The 16,652-nt window shown below is 39.3% G+C and overlaps 1 protein-coding gene across 1 annotated transcript in view; it reads right to left on the bottom strand.

The window, feature by feature from the left end:
• Positions 1-4,440: 4,440 nt before the first annotated feature.
• Positions 4,441-16,652, bottom strand: part of supt6h (SPT6 homolog, histone chaperone and transcription elongation factor) — a 67,647-nt gene continuing 55,435 nt past the window's right edge. The window contains exons 32-37 of the mRNA XM_068008227.1: positions 13,611-13,735; positions 12,622-12,734; positions 12,289-12,369; positions 9,789-9,943; positions 8,498-8,667; positions 4,441-7,409 (exon numbers count right to left, since the gene is read on the bottom strand). Coding sequence (XP_067864328.1) covers positions 7,220-7,409; positions 8,498-8,667; positions 9,789-9,943; positions 12,289-12,369; positions 12,622-12,734; positions 13,611-13,735 — 834 coding nt within the window. The 3' untranslated portion in view covers positions 4,441-7,219. The remainder of the gene's footprint in view (positions 7,410-8,497; positions 8,668-9,788; positions 9,944-12,288; positions 12,370-12,621; positions 12,735-13,610; positions 13,736-16,652) is intronic.

The raw sequence follows: 16,652 nt of genomic DNA, 5'->3' as shown, positions 1-16,652 counted from the left end.
TGCTTTGATTTGAATATTGAAATGCTGTGCTTGAATGGCCTCTATGTTTATCTAATCTCAACTGTATCCTTTTGTGGATGAGGCAAAGGGGAGTGAATGTTCAAGTGGGCAAGTGACAGCTACATTTATTCTGTGAATTTTGCCACCAAATGAGGCAGTAAGGAAAAAAATCTGGTTAAACAAGACTGCGAAACACACACTGACATCCCAACAGTATTGGAATGTCAGCAGTTATGCTCATTCTTTACAGGCACTTAAAGTGAACAATCAGTTATTGTTAATTTTTAATTCCCATTATATTCCAAACAACATTTTGAAATATGTCGGCATAAATGTTGCAGTAATTTGTTTAATCCACCCCCTAGAAAATTATGACTTTAACCCTTCCTGTGCTACTGTGAGGCAGGCAGTGTGTTCAGTAGTCTGGCTGAGAAATGATAGAACTCATCACATAAAGGAATCAAGTTTCATCCAAAGCCAACATTTCTTTTCCTACCATGAACAAACCAAATTAGGATGCTGTTTAACAAAATCCACCTCAGGAACTGATTTGCCCCAGTGCCTATTTGATCCTTGCTGGTGAGAAGAGGCATAAAATGACTGAAGAACAGGGTCTTCAACTGGTTATGCATATAGAACACAGTATGCTTAATAATAACTGGTAACAATGACACATATCAGCAACTGCAACAGCACTTTACCTTCCATCCATCTATTCATCTTCATCTATTGCTCCACAGGTTTTGTCTTGTTTACCCAACTTACCCCTTCTCTTCCCACAGCCCAGTCCCACTAATATTAGATTCTTTGGGGCTGATCGCCGGTTCTATTTAAATAAGGCCTGGGCATCAATATGGCTCCGGCCTCTTCGCTGCTGGAATGGGTGGGCAGCCTGTGCGCTTGGTTAATACACCGTTTAAAAAGTTAAAATCTACATGGGACTATGAATTTGATAGATTGTCAGGTTGCCCAGATCATTTTCATGCACCTATAAGTATGGTGATTTCCATAAGTAGCACTCTAGCCTTGGAGTCAGAAGGTTGTGGATGCAAATCCCACTCGAGAGACTTGAGCACATAATCTAGGTTGACACTTCAGTGCAGTACTGAGGGAGTGCTGCACCATTGGAGGTGCCGTCTTTTGGATGAGATGCTAAATCAGATATCTGACCTCTCTGGTGGATGTAAAAGATCCCATGGCACTATTTGAAAAAGAGCAGGAGAGACCAATTTCCTGGCCAATATTTATCCCTCAACCGTTATCACTAGAACAGGCTATTTGGTCATTATCTTGTTGCTGTTTGTGGGTCCTTGCTGTCTGCAAATTGGCTGCCGCATTTCCTACATTACATCAGTAGCTACACTTCAAAAAGTACTTAATTGGCTGTGAAGCACTTTGGGATGTCCTGAGGTTGTGAAAGGCGCTATATAAACGTTTCTTACTTTTTATAAGTAAAATTCTGTCCACCAGTAAACAAGAGAAAGCAAAGCTGTCATTTAAACTCTGATAGAGCTAGGGTATTAACTCTCCATGCCAGTCCTACAAATAAAACATACAATGTAACATATAGTTGGGTTCAGATTGTTTTCCCGACACCAATAATGTGAAATTCCTCCACTTATGATAATACAGTTTGAGTTATGAAAAGTTAGGCAAGTTGTGGTAATTCAGGTGGTGAACTTATCAATTGCAGTTCTGCCTCAGGCTAATGCTGGTTATCAGACTTTTGGTTTGTGAGAATTCTACTCTTTATCAAATAGGGAAAGAGTTTTGAGTTTCCAGGAGTGACAATTGATCTGAAAGGTGTCAGGTAATTTCTTCCTCTTAGTCTTTGCAATTAAATTGGCGAAACATGGGCAATGACATAAGCATAAAGGAGGGATATCTGTTGTGTATTACAGCCCTGCATTCGCAATTAATTCCAGCGATTTCTTACTATACAGGGTGGGTGGGGAAAAAAACTTATCATCTATTGACGATCATGGAAACTTATCACTTATAGACAGCCCTTTGTGTAACTGGATTCAACTACTGCTGAGGAGATCCATTCTCCAAACTTCTCAGCTGCAAATGACCTTGAATGTTTTGCACCAATATTCTCTTTCTAAGGTATCACACATAAATTCTTGGACCATGTACCTCTTTGGAGTTTAAAACCTGTTCATAATATACCATGGTTTATGCACAACTCACTGAAATGATTAAGAGCGCTCAACTCAAACTTCAATTTAATATACTGAACATTTCCCCGCTAACTGCTTTAGAGAAATCATTATTTAGCAGTTTTTTGTCATCAGAGGTCATGTTTGCTAAAACAAGAAATTATAAATGCCAGTACAATATGATGCAATTAAAGTTGATTTTAAAATTCCTTTCCCCTCCCTGCTCCTTCTCCTTTTCTGATGGCATTGACTCCTTGCTCTGTTGTAGTTGCACAGGTGCAGGCTATTCTCTACTTAGAGTCATAGAGTCATACAGCACGGATAGAGGCCCTTCGGCCCATCGTGTCCGCGCCGGCCATGGTTACTTGAGTCATGTATGGTTACTTGACTCAAGTAACCATACATGACACTTAACATGGCAGCTAGCTATTCAACTACAGAGCACATTACAGCGAAACTCAATCCTGTCCTTATCCAATGTCTACATGTGCATTTCCAGTAGAAGTAGAAATCAGGAGTGGGAAGACCAGGTACTCCCCACCCCCACCCACCCATCCAGGGGCACTGAGGCCAACTGTAGTGCTTAGATCAGCAAACTCAGTGCACTCAAACTTGGCACCTTCCTGCTGTATATGGCTGAGTTTCTCACTAGATAAGCAGTTTTGATGTTGATTAATTATGTGGATTAATGTAATTTATCACTCTGTTGTGAAACAAAATACTCCACTACATCAAATTTTAAGTGAAATCACTGGGTGGGGGAAATGGGAATGATTAGCACATAGTATTTTGACAAAAAATATTAAAAATTAGTCATCCAATGACTCAGGAAGTTTATCCAGTGACCAGGAAGATCCCAGCTTGATGTTAGGCGCCCAGCCAGGCTATAGCATTGGTTTCTACTCCCTCAGGTTAGGAAGGAGAAATCAGCTGAGTTCACACTCCTGAACATTACTGACTAACCTCCCTGAAAGTCTGATTGTGGGGATAGAGCAGGATTGGATTGAATTGAACTGGGACATTGGCAGGATATTTAACAAATAGCCTGCTGACACTCCAAGATTCACATGAATAATGGCCACTTGGGTGACATATTGAAGAGCACCTATAGAACTGTACCCCAGCAAGGAATTGACATTATGAAGATGGGACAAAATTGGAGAGGAAAAGAGAGAGCACAGGCCATATTGAATAGTGAATCATTTTGCTTCTCATTTAGGATCCAGGAATTAATCCTACGACCTATCGCTGGGATGGCCCATGCACATCCTGAATTAGCTCCCATTTGCACAAAAGTAATTACTTCAGCTGATCTGGATACTGATGCAGGTGCCTGAGTGAGGAAAAACCATTACCACGATTTCAGCTGAGGTGGCAATTTAAAAAAAAAATGGGTGTAAGAATTATTTAAGTGAAGGATAACTCCAAGCTTAGAAGTACATTATGTGTCAGCAGTGGCTCAGTGGGTAGCACACTCGCCTCGGAGTCATGAAGGTTGTGGGTACAAGCCCCACGCCAGAGACTTGAGCACATAATCCAGGCTGACACTCCAGTGCTGAAGGAGTGCCAGTGTCTGAGGTGCCATCTGAGACATTAAACCGAGGCACCATTTGCCCTCTCAGGTGGATGTAAAAGATCCCATGGCACTATTCGAAGAAGAGCAGGGGTGTTCTCCTGGAGTCCTGGCCAACATTTATCTCTCAATCAACATTAAAATAGATTATCTGGTCAATATTGCATTGTTGTTTGTGGGACCTTGCTGTGTGCAAATTGGCTGTCGTGTTTCCTACAAGTGACTACACTTCAAAAGTCCTTCATTGGCTGTAAAGCGCTGTGGGATGTCTTGAGGTCGTGAAAAGCACTGTATAAATGCAAGTCTTTCTTTTACATAAACTTTTCAAACTATATGTGGGGGGAGTACAGAGTAGTTAAAGTACTCCTTATTCATTTTCCTTTGAGCATACAAGATCCAGATTTGGGGAGTAAAAAGCTGGTCACCTTGAGAGATGTTCTGAACAAGTGAAAAACATTCACTTTTATATTTTTTAAAAACCATATAAAATGAAAGTGATTTTGTACTTGGAATCACCACAGTAGCGTTCTGTAAATTAAAAAAAGCTTGGAACCCGCAACTTTGAATGGTACAACATATAATTAAATGCATGTTGGCTTTCATGCTGTACTCAAACATTTAATTTTGAAGTTCTGTGAACTGAGATCACTGTCAACCTTAGAACTTCTTTGGGAATTCACTCATTAAAATATTGAAACATGAATGTCTTGTTGTATTTGCTTTATTCATGGAAAGATGCAATGGACATCAAGAATGGCAAGCATGATAATATGGTTTAAATTTCCTTGTATTGCAAATACAACTTAATGCACATTTATGAAACCATAAAACTTTAAATTATTGAAATAATATTGAGTGCAAGGAGAACACCATTATTTTCCATGTAATATGTTTCCCACCATATGTAGTCAGTGGGAAGAGGCAGTTTTACCAATAAAAATAACTAGTAACAACGAGATTTAAGATACTAGTAGTTATATAGGTTTGAACAGGTTTTTCTTCAGTGTAAAATGGAATAGAATTACATATTTCAAAGCATAATACAGTCCCCAGTGTGCATAAAACTGGCTTCAATGCACAGCCCAAGCTTGCTCACATTCAACCTAATTACAACTCTTTAAATTCAGATGCTTTTGCGGTTAGGTTAACCATGCCATAGCGGATTTACTCAAATTGCATACTGCTACATTTGTGCCTGCTTGTTGCTAGTTTCAATAAGCAAGATTTGAATTAACAGTACTTTTATTTGTAACAAGAGCTTTAGATATTTTAGTTAACTAGGTGAAGATTGTACTGAAAATGTCAACTCTCCTCTTCAAGGTGACATAATTCAAGATTGTGTAAAATTATTCCGCAATGCAAAACGATTAAATACAAAATGAAGTTCTTAAGGATCAATCATTTTGGATAGAGCATATTCTTCCTACCTGATTGCAATCACTCCCTTGTCACCCTATCTAACTCCAATAATTTCAATGCCTTTAGATAAGACAAACTCAGTTTCAGAGGCTTAGGCAAATCTAACCTATTTTAGTGTTTGGGCTACTGTAAATTCGAATGATTAGAAAAGTTTTGTTTACAGTTATTTGGGTAAATACTTAAGACATTGCATTTGATTAAATGCTTATTAATGTACCACAAGCACACCCTAAGTATGTCTCATGAGTAAATCATAACTGTAAATTACCACTTTCAAATTGAAAACTTAACTTCTGGCTGTGGAAGTAACTTCCTTGACTAGCTTTTTAACTAATAACAACGCAAGGATTCAACCAGATGTTTGGACAATGCACCAGTTCTAAACTTTTGTGTTACTCCATTTTGAAACTTTATGGTGTGGACTCAGTATTTCCAATCCAGGTATGGTGCAGATTCAAAGAAAAAGTCCAATTTCAGGAATAAAATACAGGTAATATAAGAAAGACTACAGTAACTTCCACTAATGTTTTGCCATGAGCAACACAAACATTTAATACAAACTGGTTACAATCTCCATTAAATTTAATATCTTGGAAAATACAGTACCGTAAATACTCAAGAATTTATTTCTTGAAGGCCAATTATTTCAGAGGCATATGTTTCTAATAGGGTTTTAAATTGCATTATTGACGTAGATGTGACATGAGGGAGTAATTTAATATACACAAGGTTTGCTATTTTGCAGTAACACAATGAAAAATATAGAGCACACAAGATGGAGTCTGTTATAAGGGAACAATATATGAAGGCATTCAGGTTTCAAGAATGGTATATCTATGCCATTTTAACTGCATCATTCCTCACAAGTGGAGTGTGTGGGGTGGTTTTCTGCTAGTAGCAGAAGCCACAGGATAGCCACTCTTGATTGGGTTAGATGAGTTGAGCTGAAACGCTATCGTACCATGTGATTTGGATCACAGCAGCATTAAATTTCATTTCACTACGTGTTTTAGTGAATCAGCAGACCCTGTATAAATTACTACAACAAACTGTTGCAGATCAAATGACATCGTACAATGGCACTGCAGCTCAGATAACTTGGTACAATCACTTCCATCTGTCAAAGCACCTGCTGCTGCCATCAAGAAAAAATGAAAATGGAATAAACCCACCCTTATATATATTAACATATGTTATCAGAGTTCAGATATTGATAAACTGACCCAACTTCTTAGTCCTTGAGATTATGCAAATCTCTCATTGTATTACCACTTTATGCTATCCTTTACATACTGAATGGCATCGAAATACAAATACAGAAGTACAGCTATTTACGTTTGAATCATTTAGTACTTCAAGTACTTATTAGATAACTGAAATATATCATTCTGATTTGATAAATTACAAAATAACCAGAATGTGAGAAGGTGTCTTGAAAAGTAAATGCTTTTTTATTTAAAGGGGAAAAAGATCTTATTAAATCAAATACAATTTAAACTGACTTTTCCCACCAGAACATATAAGCACCACATGCTGGTGACTGTTTTGTTGTTTGTCAAGTTTCACCATAAGCATAAAAAAAAAGTTTGCATATACCTACTTATGTACACCATTATAGTATATGAAACATTTGTATTTGTCAAGCACGTAGGGTAACCAGTATGCTTTACAGGATTATCCATTACTTAACAGTTACAAATGTTCTGAAATTCCAGCTTAGAAATTAAAATTAGGCCGTCTGTAAACTGCCATTTTTTGCACATGTGCAAGTCTCAATCGGGTATGGATATGCGCTCACTGTTTCAGCCATTTGGCATAGTACACACGCCCACTGGCCTATTCATTCCAACATTCCAGTGATTTCCCTTAGGCTCCTGAAAGTATCAAACTTCCTGTTGTATGGGCAATACTGAGTGTCACGGACATTCTGAAAATAGCCAATACATAGCTAAGAAAAAAAAAAATCCCTAGCCAATCTGTAGCTGTTTGGTATAGGGAAACACTGAAATTAGCAGACCCAGCTAAGGTGGGATCAAAGTTCAAACGCTGTTCATTTTGTCGTCCTCTACCGATCCATTTCATCTAGCAAAGGGGTGGCATCACCAGCGATGGACATTGGGGTGCCTTCAATCATGGGACTTGGTGAAGGCCGAGGAGTCATTTTTGCTTTCTGCTTTCGTCTCTCCTGTTCTTTTTCCTGTAGCCACTGTTCGGCTATTTTGCCCCAGTCAACTGCAGTATGAGCAGTTGAAGTCCTGAGTCAAAGGGTGAGAAACAACGTTAGTGTTCTTGAATCCATGCTTTTGCCATATTAAATTTTGCTTACAACTGTATACCATCCAAAAATACATCAATATTCCAATCACGACAAGAACACCTCCCGGATTGGATGCCTGAGATTGGGACATCACTGCATGGGATTGGCAGGCGCAAACCTGTATCTTATCCATTCTGCCTGGGCTTCAGGCATCACTTTTGATAATTATCTGCCATTTTAAGATTGTTACTGTAACTGGTTAAAATGTTTTATTTCCCATTTTGATACTCAAGACAATTCAAATTTGTTAAGGTACATGGGGCATATTTTCATCTTGGTGCTCCCAGCGCAAAGCTTGGTACGCCAGGAGTACATATTGGAAGTCCAGCGCACACCTTCCCTCATGAGTTTCCATCCTTTAAATGCGGTCTCATTAAACAAATTCCTGATACATGCTCCTAGTGCACAAAGTTTTGCGATGGGATTGCTGAAAACGAAAATGTACCTCTCAATTTTAAACCATTCTTTCAAGCTATATCAAATCCTTTTAACATTTTGAACACTTTGATCAGATTACCTCTCAATCTTCTATACTCAAAGCAATACATGCCCTCTAAGTCCCAATATCATTTTGGTGAATCTGTGCTGCACCCCCAAGGCCAATATATCCTTCCTGAGGTGCAGTGCCCAAAACTGAACGCAGTGTTCCAGATGGGGTCTGACCAAGGCTGTACAAAACTGAAGCATAGCTTCCTCCACTTTGTATTCCAGTCCCTTGAGATAAAGGCCAACATTCCATTAGCCTTTTTGGTGGCTTTTTGTACCTGTCTACTAGCTTTTAATGATTTGTCCATTTGGATACCCAAATCTCTTTGTTCCTCTACAGTTCCTAGTTTCTCATCATTTAGAAATTACTGTGATTTATCTTTCTTGGGGTCAAAGTGGATGACCTCACACATGCCAATAATGAACCGCATTTGCCCACTCACTTAATCTTTCCATGTCACTTTGCAACTTCCTGCTCCCATCTGCATTACTTACTGTCCCTCCTAACTTAGTGTTAATCAACACTCCAAAGATACTCACTTTGGCTGTGACCTTTGACGGGTTGTAGTCGGTGGTGCGACAGAAGCTTGGGGTGTCGCATTTCCATGATACTGAGGTGTTGTAATTGGTTGCTGACTGGGTGTTGTGTACGAATAGCTTGGAGTCATCAACGGCGTTGCTACTGGCTGCTGTGCAGGAGTTGCAAAAACCTGGAAAAGAATAAAGGCTGCTAAATCAGCTTCAACTAAAAGCAGAAAATAGGCAGCTAATTTAAAAGAGATTACAGGGATTACACTATTCTTGTTATATTTTAACCATGGAAAGGTACCTGCTGCTCCAACACTTAGTACTACAGGAATATAAAAAGCTTAGACAGCCACAGGCTTAATTTTCTGCATTTCTTTTTAGGATCTCTTTGTCCCTTAAAGAGTTGGGTTAAAATTAAACCACAGAAAACATTACATAATCATTTAAGATTTTAATGTAATTTGTCCTTCGAATGGATTAAAATATTGTAATACAACAAAGTAGGGAACAATCCAATGAGTATTTGAATAGGTTATGGTATGAGGATATAGACATGTTTCCAATTGAGTATATCAGCATTTTGGAGGTAATGCTAGAGTTGGATGTAGCAAATTATTTCTTGTGGGCTGAGCTGGTATTTGCTGGCTAACATCCGATAGAAAATCCATTGTCCCATATGTAGCAGTTGACCAAGTTCCGTGATGCCTCATTCACCTCATTCATGTAAAGACTTGAATTTGCTTGAGGTTTTGTCTTCTGGGAAGTTGCTACTTTGTTAGATAGGGGATTGGGTAGGCAAACTCTGGGGTATCTTCAGTGAACTGCAAACTTCTCTCTACTTTATGAACCAGCCGAGAGGAATGTGATAGATGGGCATGTTTAGATCTCCAAAGTGCCATGCTGGTATGTGGATGCACAGCATCTAGTACAAATAGAGGCAATGCGGCAGTATATTCAATTTTACTGAGACTATTCTCCTAAGCAGTGATATGACAGATTATTTACCTGTCCAAAGATGCCAAGGAGCAGGGGGAAAAGTTAATCTTGTGCATAGTTGAGAGTTTGGCTGTTAATTATTGGTAGGTATTTCCAACCTGTCATAGATCACGTGAAGAGGGAAGTTTCCCATTTGTGTGGTGGGTGTTTTGGATAATGGACATACTCGGTCTAAGGAGTAGTTAAGTTGTATTTGGGACATGAAGGCAACATTTTGGACATGAAAAATGCTTAGAAATAAGCACCATTGTGCTAGGGTTTAAAAAGTTGACATTAGAAATCTTAAGGGAGACAGCAACGAACGTACGTGATAGGCACTGCTTCCTCCATAGCCATACTGACTGGATCCCCACTGTGCTGGCGTAGCATTTGGATTCTGACCCTGTCCGGTTACAGCTGCTATGGCATTGAACATTTGCGTTGTCATGTTCTGTGGGAGAGCATTAACTGCTCGCGTAAGATCTAGCACAGAAGGAAAAATGATTACTTTGTAAACTACTGCACATGCCAATTAAATATTGATTAAGAGAAAATCCCATTTCATTAGAAGCACACCTGAATCATAAAATAACACAGACACAGTTCTATTTTAACTGCACTGAAAGCTTGCCAGATTGAAGGCAGATTTACTATGCAATATACCATGGCTCCGTTAATATTAATTACTGGAAATGTAATTCATGTACATTACAACAGGATGAATGAAAAGCACAATATGTAACCACATTCTTTCCACAGATATACATGTCAGAACAAATCAAGCCCTACCATAAAACATTCGGGATTGGGGACATTTTTCGGTTTGGTCTATTTTAATATCCTAATATCTCACTTTACCTCCTTTGGGTGCAAGTTTGGGGTTCAAGGCTACCAAGATTATAAATCTCTACAAAAACAAACCCATACAATTCATTCCGTCCCTCAGGAAAAGTGTTTATCAGCTGAACATTATACAGGATTAACAAGATGGTCTTGGGAATGACAGACCATCACTCTGGAGTATGGGAAGCTAGGAAGATACGAAATGATGTCCAACCTAATCATCCCCCATCACCCCAGTACTTGTTTACTAAAACCACATTAGTTAAAACTGAAAAATCCTAAACAAAGGTTCTGCTCCTGCTGGCTACTGAACTACTCCACTGAATTGTTAACTAGGAAATATAAGAGGCCAAGTGATAACAATGTTAAAGGAGCTAGGAGCGAGCGAAGGGCACCAAAAGTCAGACTTAGAATCACAAAAGTTGCACAATGAATAAAAATTTTCACTGTAACTATCTGCTTTAGTACATTATAATTTCTCATTTCCTTTCATTAACATCTCCATGATGAGTCATGATGTGGAGATGCCGGTGATGGACTGGGGTGGACAAATGTAAGGAATCTTACAACACCAGGTTATAGTCCAACAATTTTATTTTAAAATCACAAGCTTTCGGAGATTATCCCCTTCGTCAGGTGAGTGAGTGAATAAGAGGTTCTCAAATCGCATATCTTATATTAGGCTGAGACACCATCACACCAATCAAAAGGTGTCGTTGGTGTTCAGACAGGTTAGCCACGGAAAACAGTATGCTGAATACACATTGTGTCAAATTACACAGACAGAGAGAAAGAGACCCAAAAGGCAGAGAGAGAGAGAGAGAATATTAAAAACAGATAACTTTTCTTCCCCCCCTTGCTGGTGGGGTTACGTGTAGCGTGACATGAACCCAAGATCCCGGTTGAGGCCGTTCTCATGGGTGCGGAACTTGGCTATCAATTTCTGCTCGATGATTTTGCGTTGTCGTGCGTCTCGAAGGCCGCCTTGGAGAACGCTTACCCGAAGATCGGTGGCTGAATGTCCTTGACTGCTAAAGTGTTCCCCGACTGGGAGGGAACCCTCCTGTCTGGCGATTGTTGCGCGGTGTCCGTTCATCCGTTGTCGCAGTGTCTGCATGGTCTCGCCAATGTACCATGCTCCGGGGCATCCTTTCCTGCAACGTATGAGGTAGACAACATTGGCCGAGTCACAGGAGTATGAACCATGAACTCCTGTGACTCAGCCAACGTTGCCTACCTCATACGTTGCAGGAAAGGATGCCCCGGAGCATGATACATTGGCGAGGCCATGCAGACACTGCGACAACGGATGAACGGACACCGCGCAACAATCGCCAGACAGGAGGGTTCCCTCCCAGTCGGGGAACACTTTAGCAGTCAAGGACATTCAGCCACCGATCTTCGGGTAAACGTTTTCCAAGGCGGCCTTCGAGACGCACGACAACGCAAAATCGTCGAGCAGAAATTGATAGCCAAGTTCCGCACCCATGAGGACGGCCTCAACCGGGATCTTGGGTTCATGTCACGCTACACGTAACCCCACCAGCAAGGGGGGGGGAAAAGTTATCTGTTTTTAATATTCTCTCTCTGCCTTTTGGGTCTCTTTCTCTCTGTCTGTGTAATTTGACACAATGTGTATTCAGCATACTGGGACCTACTGTTTTCCGTGGCTAACCAGTCTGAACACCAACGACACCTTTTAATTGGTGTGATGGTGTCCCAGCCTAATATAAGATATGCGATTTGAGAACCTCTTATTCACTCACTCACCTGACGAAAGGGATAATCTCCGAAAGCTTGTGATTTTAAAATAAAATTGTTGGACTATAACCTGGTGTTGTAAGATTCCTTACATTTGTCCATGATGAGTGCCATCTAGTTTTATTTAAGTGTTAATAAGAGTATAGCACTGTATTTTATAAATCAGGGACAGAAGGTAACTGATATTTTTAACGCAGGAAAAATGAGCATTTCCATATATGTACCTGCCAAATTAATATTAGCTGGTGTTGCATCCATAGAGGCTGGTGTTCTGCTGGATCTGCTTGTACTTGAAGGCGTGATACCTGGAAACAGTAATCTGTATTCATTTGGATATTCATAGTGTAAGTTTGTTTGCACAATCTCCAACACAGAAAAAAGCATAAATACCAGTGTATATTTTGTGGCAAAATGTATTCTATCCAAGAGTTGATTCGAATTATTAAAAGTCAACTACACCTGCATTTTTCTTACCAATTCATTTCAGCCTATTATAGAGCAGGCAGGCGTTCTGTATCTGTTATCTTCACTGGCATCCATAGTTAGACTAGTCTTACCTGGCACAGGATCCTGGAAGTGATCTTTAAACCATCTAAATAGTCCATTCACAGTTGGGAAAACTTGCCCTCTGTAGCGGTATCCTTCTGGTGTCACTGTAACAAACTCAACCCTGTAAGACAACATGGTATTTAGAGTGTAGACAGAAAACACTGTAGTCGGCACATGAAATTATTTTGTTAAACTATTTTTACAGTTGCCAAATGAACTTCCAGGTTTTTAACCCACTACTATTGCAGGCGCCCTTTGATAACATTTCTTCTCCACAAATGTATCTCTACAGTAGATTTTCTACCTTTCCTGAAAGAACTGCAGATTAATTCCTCAAATCCTAACCCTCAAGCACAAAGAACCCAATTTTCAACAGCAGCTGAGTTGCAGTTTTAAATTTATTTCAAAGTCTCACAACTCTCGTAAATTCACATCTTAGGTCTCCAGGCTTTAATTAACCAACTTTGAAAGAAATAAAGATTTTCTAAAAAAAAGAATATTTTCCTGACCTAAAATTAACCATTTACATCACATATTAAATTAAAACACCCAAATGAATCGTGGCAAACCCTTTCTAATCGCCTATTGTGAGCACAGTACCAGAATACTGCCGGTTTCAGTTAAGGACTGCAAATACAAACCTGAGTCTGTACCTTAGGAGGAAATAAAAGAATGCAACATGTAATTCACAGTAATGAGTCACATGCTTTGTTAGCTCAAGGCTTCCAGAAATGCTGCTGTCCCCACTGCAACCCCACGAGGGTGAGACCACTGGCTTTACTTATCTTCCGTTATTCAATCATGAATATCACAATTATATCCATAATAAATACTCAACAGGGACCAGGGAGAGGAGAGACCTTTCAACAAGAACTACACTGGGCTTACTAAGAATGTTAGCTGTATATATCTGGATTAACCAGAAGCAGGGTTATAATTAGAGGTTTCTGGAACAGTTTATCTATAGAAAATAGAGTAACATTCTGGTGATACTAACCTAGGTTTAACACGAGGTTGGTAGCCTAACAAAAATTTTCCTGGCAGTTCCTTTGATGCTGAAACAAAATAGGGAATAAAAGAGGGCTTATCCCGTTTGGATTTTGATAGGAGCTCTTCCATTTTCTAGAAAGAAAAACAATTAATACCACATTTAATATTTTCATATAGTCACACAGAACATGAAGGTACAGTATAAGCCAAAAAAGTAATGACCATTTAAAAGGAATTTTTTTAAAAAAAAGATTAATTTGACAGTTTAATAGGGAAAAAAAAACTGTGTTTATGCAATAAAAAGTTACACCCAAAACATTAACAGGACTTCTGCCTTTAAGATGCTAGCTGACCTGCTGCATATGTACAGCGTTTAGCTTTTTTTTTGACTGATGGCATTTAGGCATAATTCTTAGCCACTGGCACCATTGATCTATTATTATTGTAGTACCGTGGAACCTCAAATATTTGCTACAATAGAAGGGACCTTCTCCTGGTGGCTAATTAAAATTAACAGATAATCAAGATTGCTGGCTTTACCTCCTTCAATGACACTAAATGCAGGCAGTTTGACTCCCATTGGTTTTCTATCTGACTTGATCTGAAATTGCTGCTCAGTTCAGTTACTTTAAGAAATAACTCTTATCAAACGTTTGACATAAAGTGGAACCTTCCACATCAATCACCCTGCCAACTCAACCACTTTAACAAGTGCTCTTCAAAATCCAGGTAAACAGCTAACTTACATTGAACCACTGCTTTAGTTGAATCCCAGACGCCCATTATTTCACAAGCAACCCACTGATGATCAGTTTTGGCTTAACTCCATTATAAACACTACTGCATTAAAATTTACACTTGAATTTTAAAAAAATTATTTGTAGCCACAACAGAAGATGACTGTCCAACAGAACAATTATCTTATACATTTGCTCATCAGCAGCAACCTAGGAAGGCTCATCTGATCATCCCAGTGCGCTGCCGTTGATACCCAGATTTCTCCTGCTATCACATCTTGATCCAAAGCCATAACTTTCTCGGATCTGGTTTCCGGATAATGAGAACTGTACTGCACATTAAAAGCACTAATCAAGTTAAACTTGCGTGCATGTTACATCCGTCATATCGGTGAGCCAAACAGCACTGGTCCATTTGTATATGAGCATGAGTAGGGAACAAAGATATAGCAGGCACTCACACTGTGAGGAGGAGGTGACAGCTCAAGGCACAAGCACCCACACACATACATACAAAGAGCGGGATTTAGTGGCTTCCACTTCTGCCAGTGCTTGTGTCTGAATTTAGATGATAAAACAATCGGTGAATTTAAATTGCAAGAAGAATGCAAAGCAATATAGGAAGCCACCTAAAGCATTTTATAAAAATTGAAAATTGTGTTATGCAGACTGCAGATGCAAATAACAAAATGACCACCTATGGCTGAGGATGGATTATTATGGACAAAACTGTGGCAGATGGAGTTCAATGTGGGGAAGTCCACTTTAGATCAAAAAGACAAATCGTAATATTTTCTTTATAGCGCAAGACTAGAAACTGTGGAGCAGCGAAGGGATTTTGGTATCCAGGTACAAAAATGAGTAAAAGCAAGGGATCAGTTACAAAAAGTATTAATCAAAAAGGCTAGTGGAAATCCACTGAGTTCCTCCCTTCGACTTATTTTTAGGTTCCCTTGTATTGCTGATATTTTGTCCTCTTCTTTTACTGTGAAAATGGGTATAAAGTACTCATTTAATGTTGGTCTTTATCTCAAGGGGGCTGGAATACAAAGGGAAAGAAGTTATGCTTCAGTTGTACAGAACCTTGGTCAGACCCTATCTGAAGTACTGCATTGAGTTTTGGGCATCGTACCTCAGGAAGGATATATTGGTCCCGAGGGGGTACAGTGTAGATTCATTACAACGATATCAGGGATTAAAGGGTTAAATTATGAGAACAGGTTGCGTAAACTTGGCTTGTATTCCCAGCCATTTGGAAGGTTGAGGGGTGATCTAAAAGAGGTATTTAAAGTAATGAGAGTAGATACAGAAAAAATTCCTCTGGTAGGTGAATTTAGACAAGGACGTGCAATTTAAAATTAGAGCTAGGCCATTCAGTTCATGAGGGTTGTGGAAATCTGGAATTCTCTCCCCCAAAAGGATGTAGATGCTGGGTCAAATGAAATTTGCAAGACCGAGATCTATTTTTTAAAATATTAGGTAAGGTTATCAAGGGAAATGGATCAAAAGGTGGATAAATGGAGTTGTGGTACAGATAAGCCATGATCTAATTGAAAGGCAGAATAGGCTTGAGGGGCTGAATGGCCGACTCCTGTTCGTATAAGCGTGACTTTGTGTAGAGCTTGAAAAAACTCCATTGTGTAACAGCAGAAATCTTGACCTCTTGCTTCTCATCTAATACATTATCTGCAGTTACAATTAAATTAATGGCAATTACAAGGCGAGGCTCAGCGCATCATTTCTCTTCCCCTTCCTCTAATGTTTCTTCCTGTTTTATACCATTTATTCCCAGGCTACAGCCAATGCCCGTTATGAATGCAAGTCTGCAATCGATACCTTCCTGGGTTCAGTGGTGTCAGTCACTCCTGTAAATAATGTGTATATCTTATTTTTTTGGGAGTTGACACTCACTGTCACATATCTGCTTGTATAACAGCATAACCCAACATGTAACAATAGCATCCCTGTGCAATCTGGATTGTTTGTGTCTTTTGTACACATATCTCTTCAATTTCTCTGATGGCAGATTAAGATAATACTGGAAGAAGTGAAGTTTCATTGAATTTGTAAACTGATTTATTCCAAATTGATATACATACACAGTTGCAGGTATGATTAGAATCACTTAATTCAAATTGGTACAATGTATATCCATGTAATGATATGAAATAAAGGACAGGCAACGCTACCCCCAATTCAGTGGGTCATCTCACTTGACAGAATTACTCCTTTGCATTCTGCCGTACCACCCAAGGCAAAACTTCTTTCCCTGCAGTCTCCTATCCATTTAAAAAAAACGATCACTTTGCTGC

Source organism: Heptranchias perlo, chromosome 28, assembly GCF_035084215.1.
Source record: "Heptranchias perlo isolate sHepPer1 chromosome 28, sHepPer1.hap1, whole genome shotgun sequence".
In the NCBI taxonomy this organism is placed as follows: Eukaryota; Metazoa; Chordata; class Chondrichthyes; order Hexanchiformes; family Hexanchidae; genus Heptranchias; species Heptranchias perlo.
This window is presented reverse-complemented; position numbering and strand designations above follow the sequence as displayed.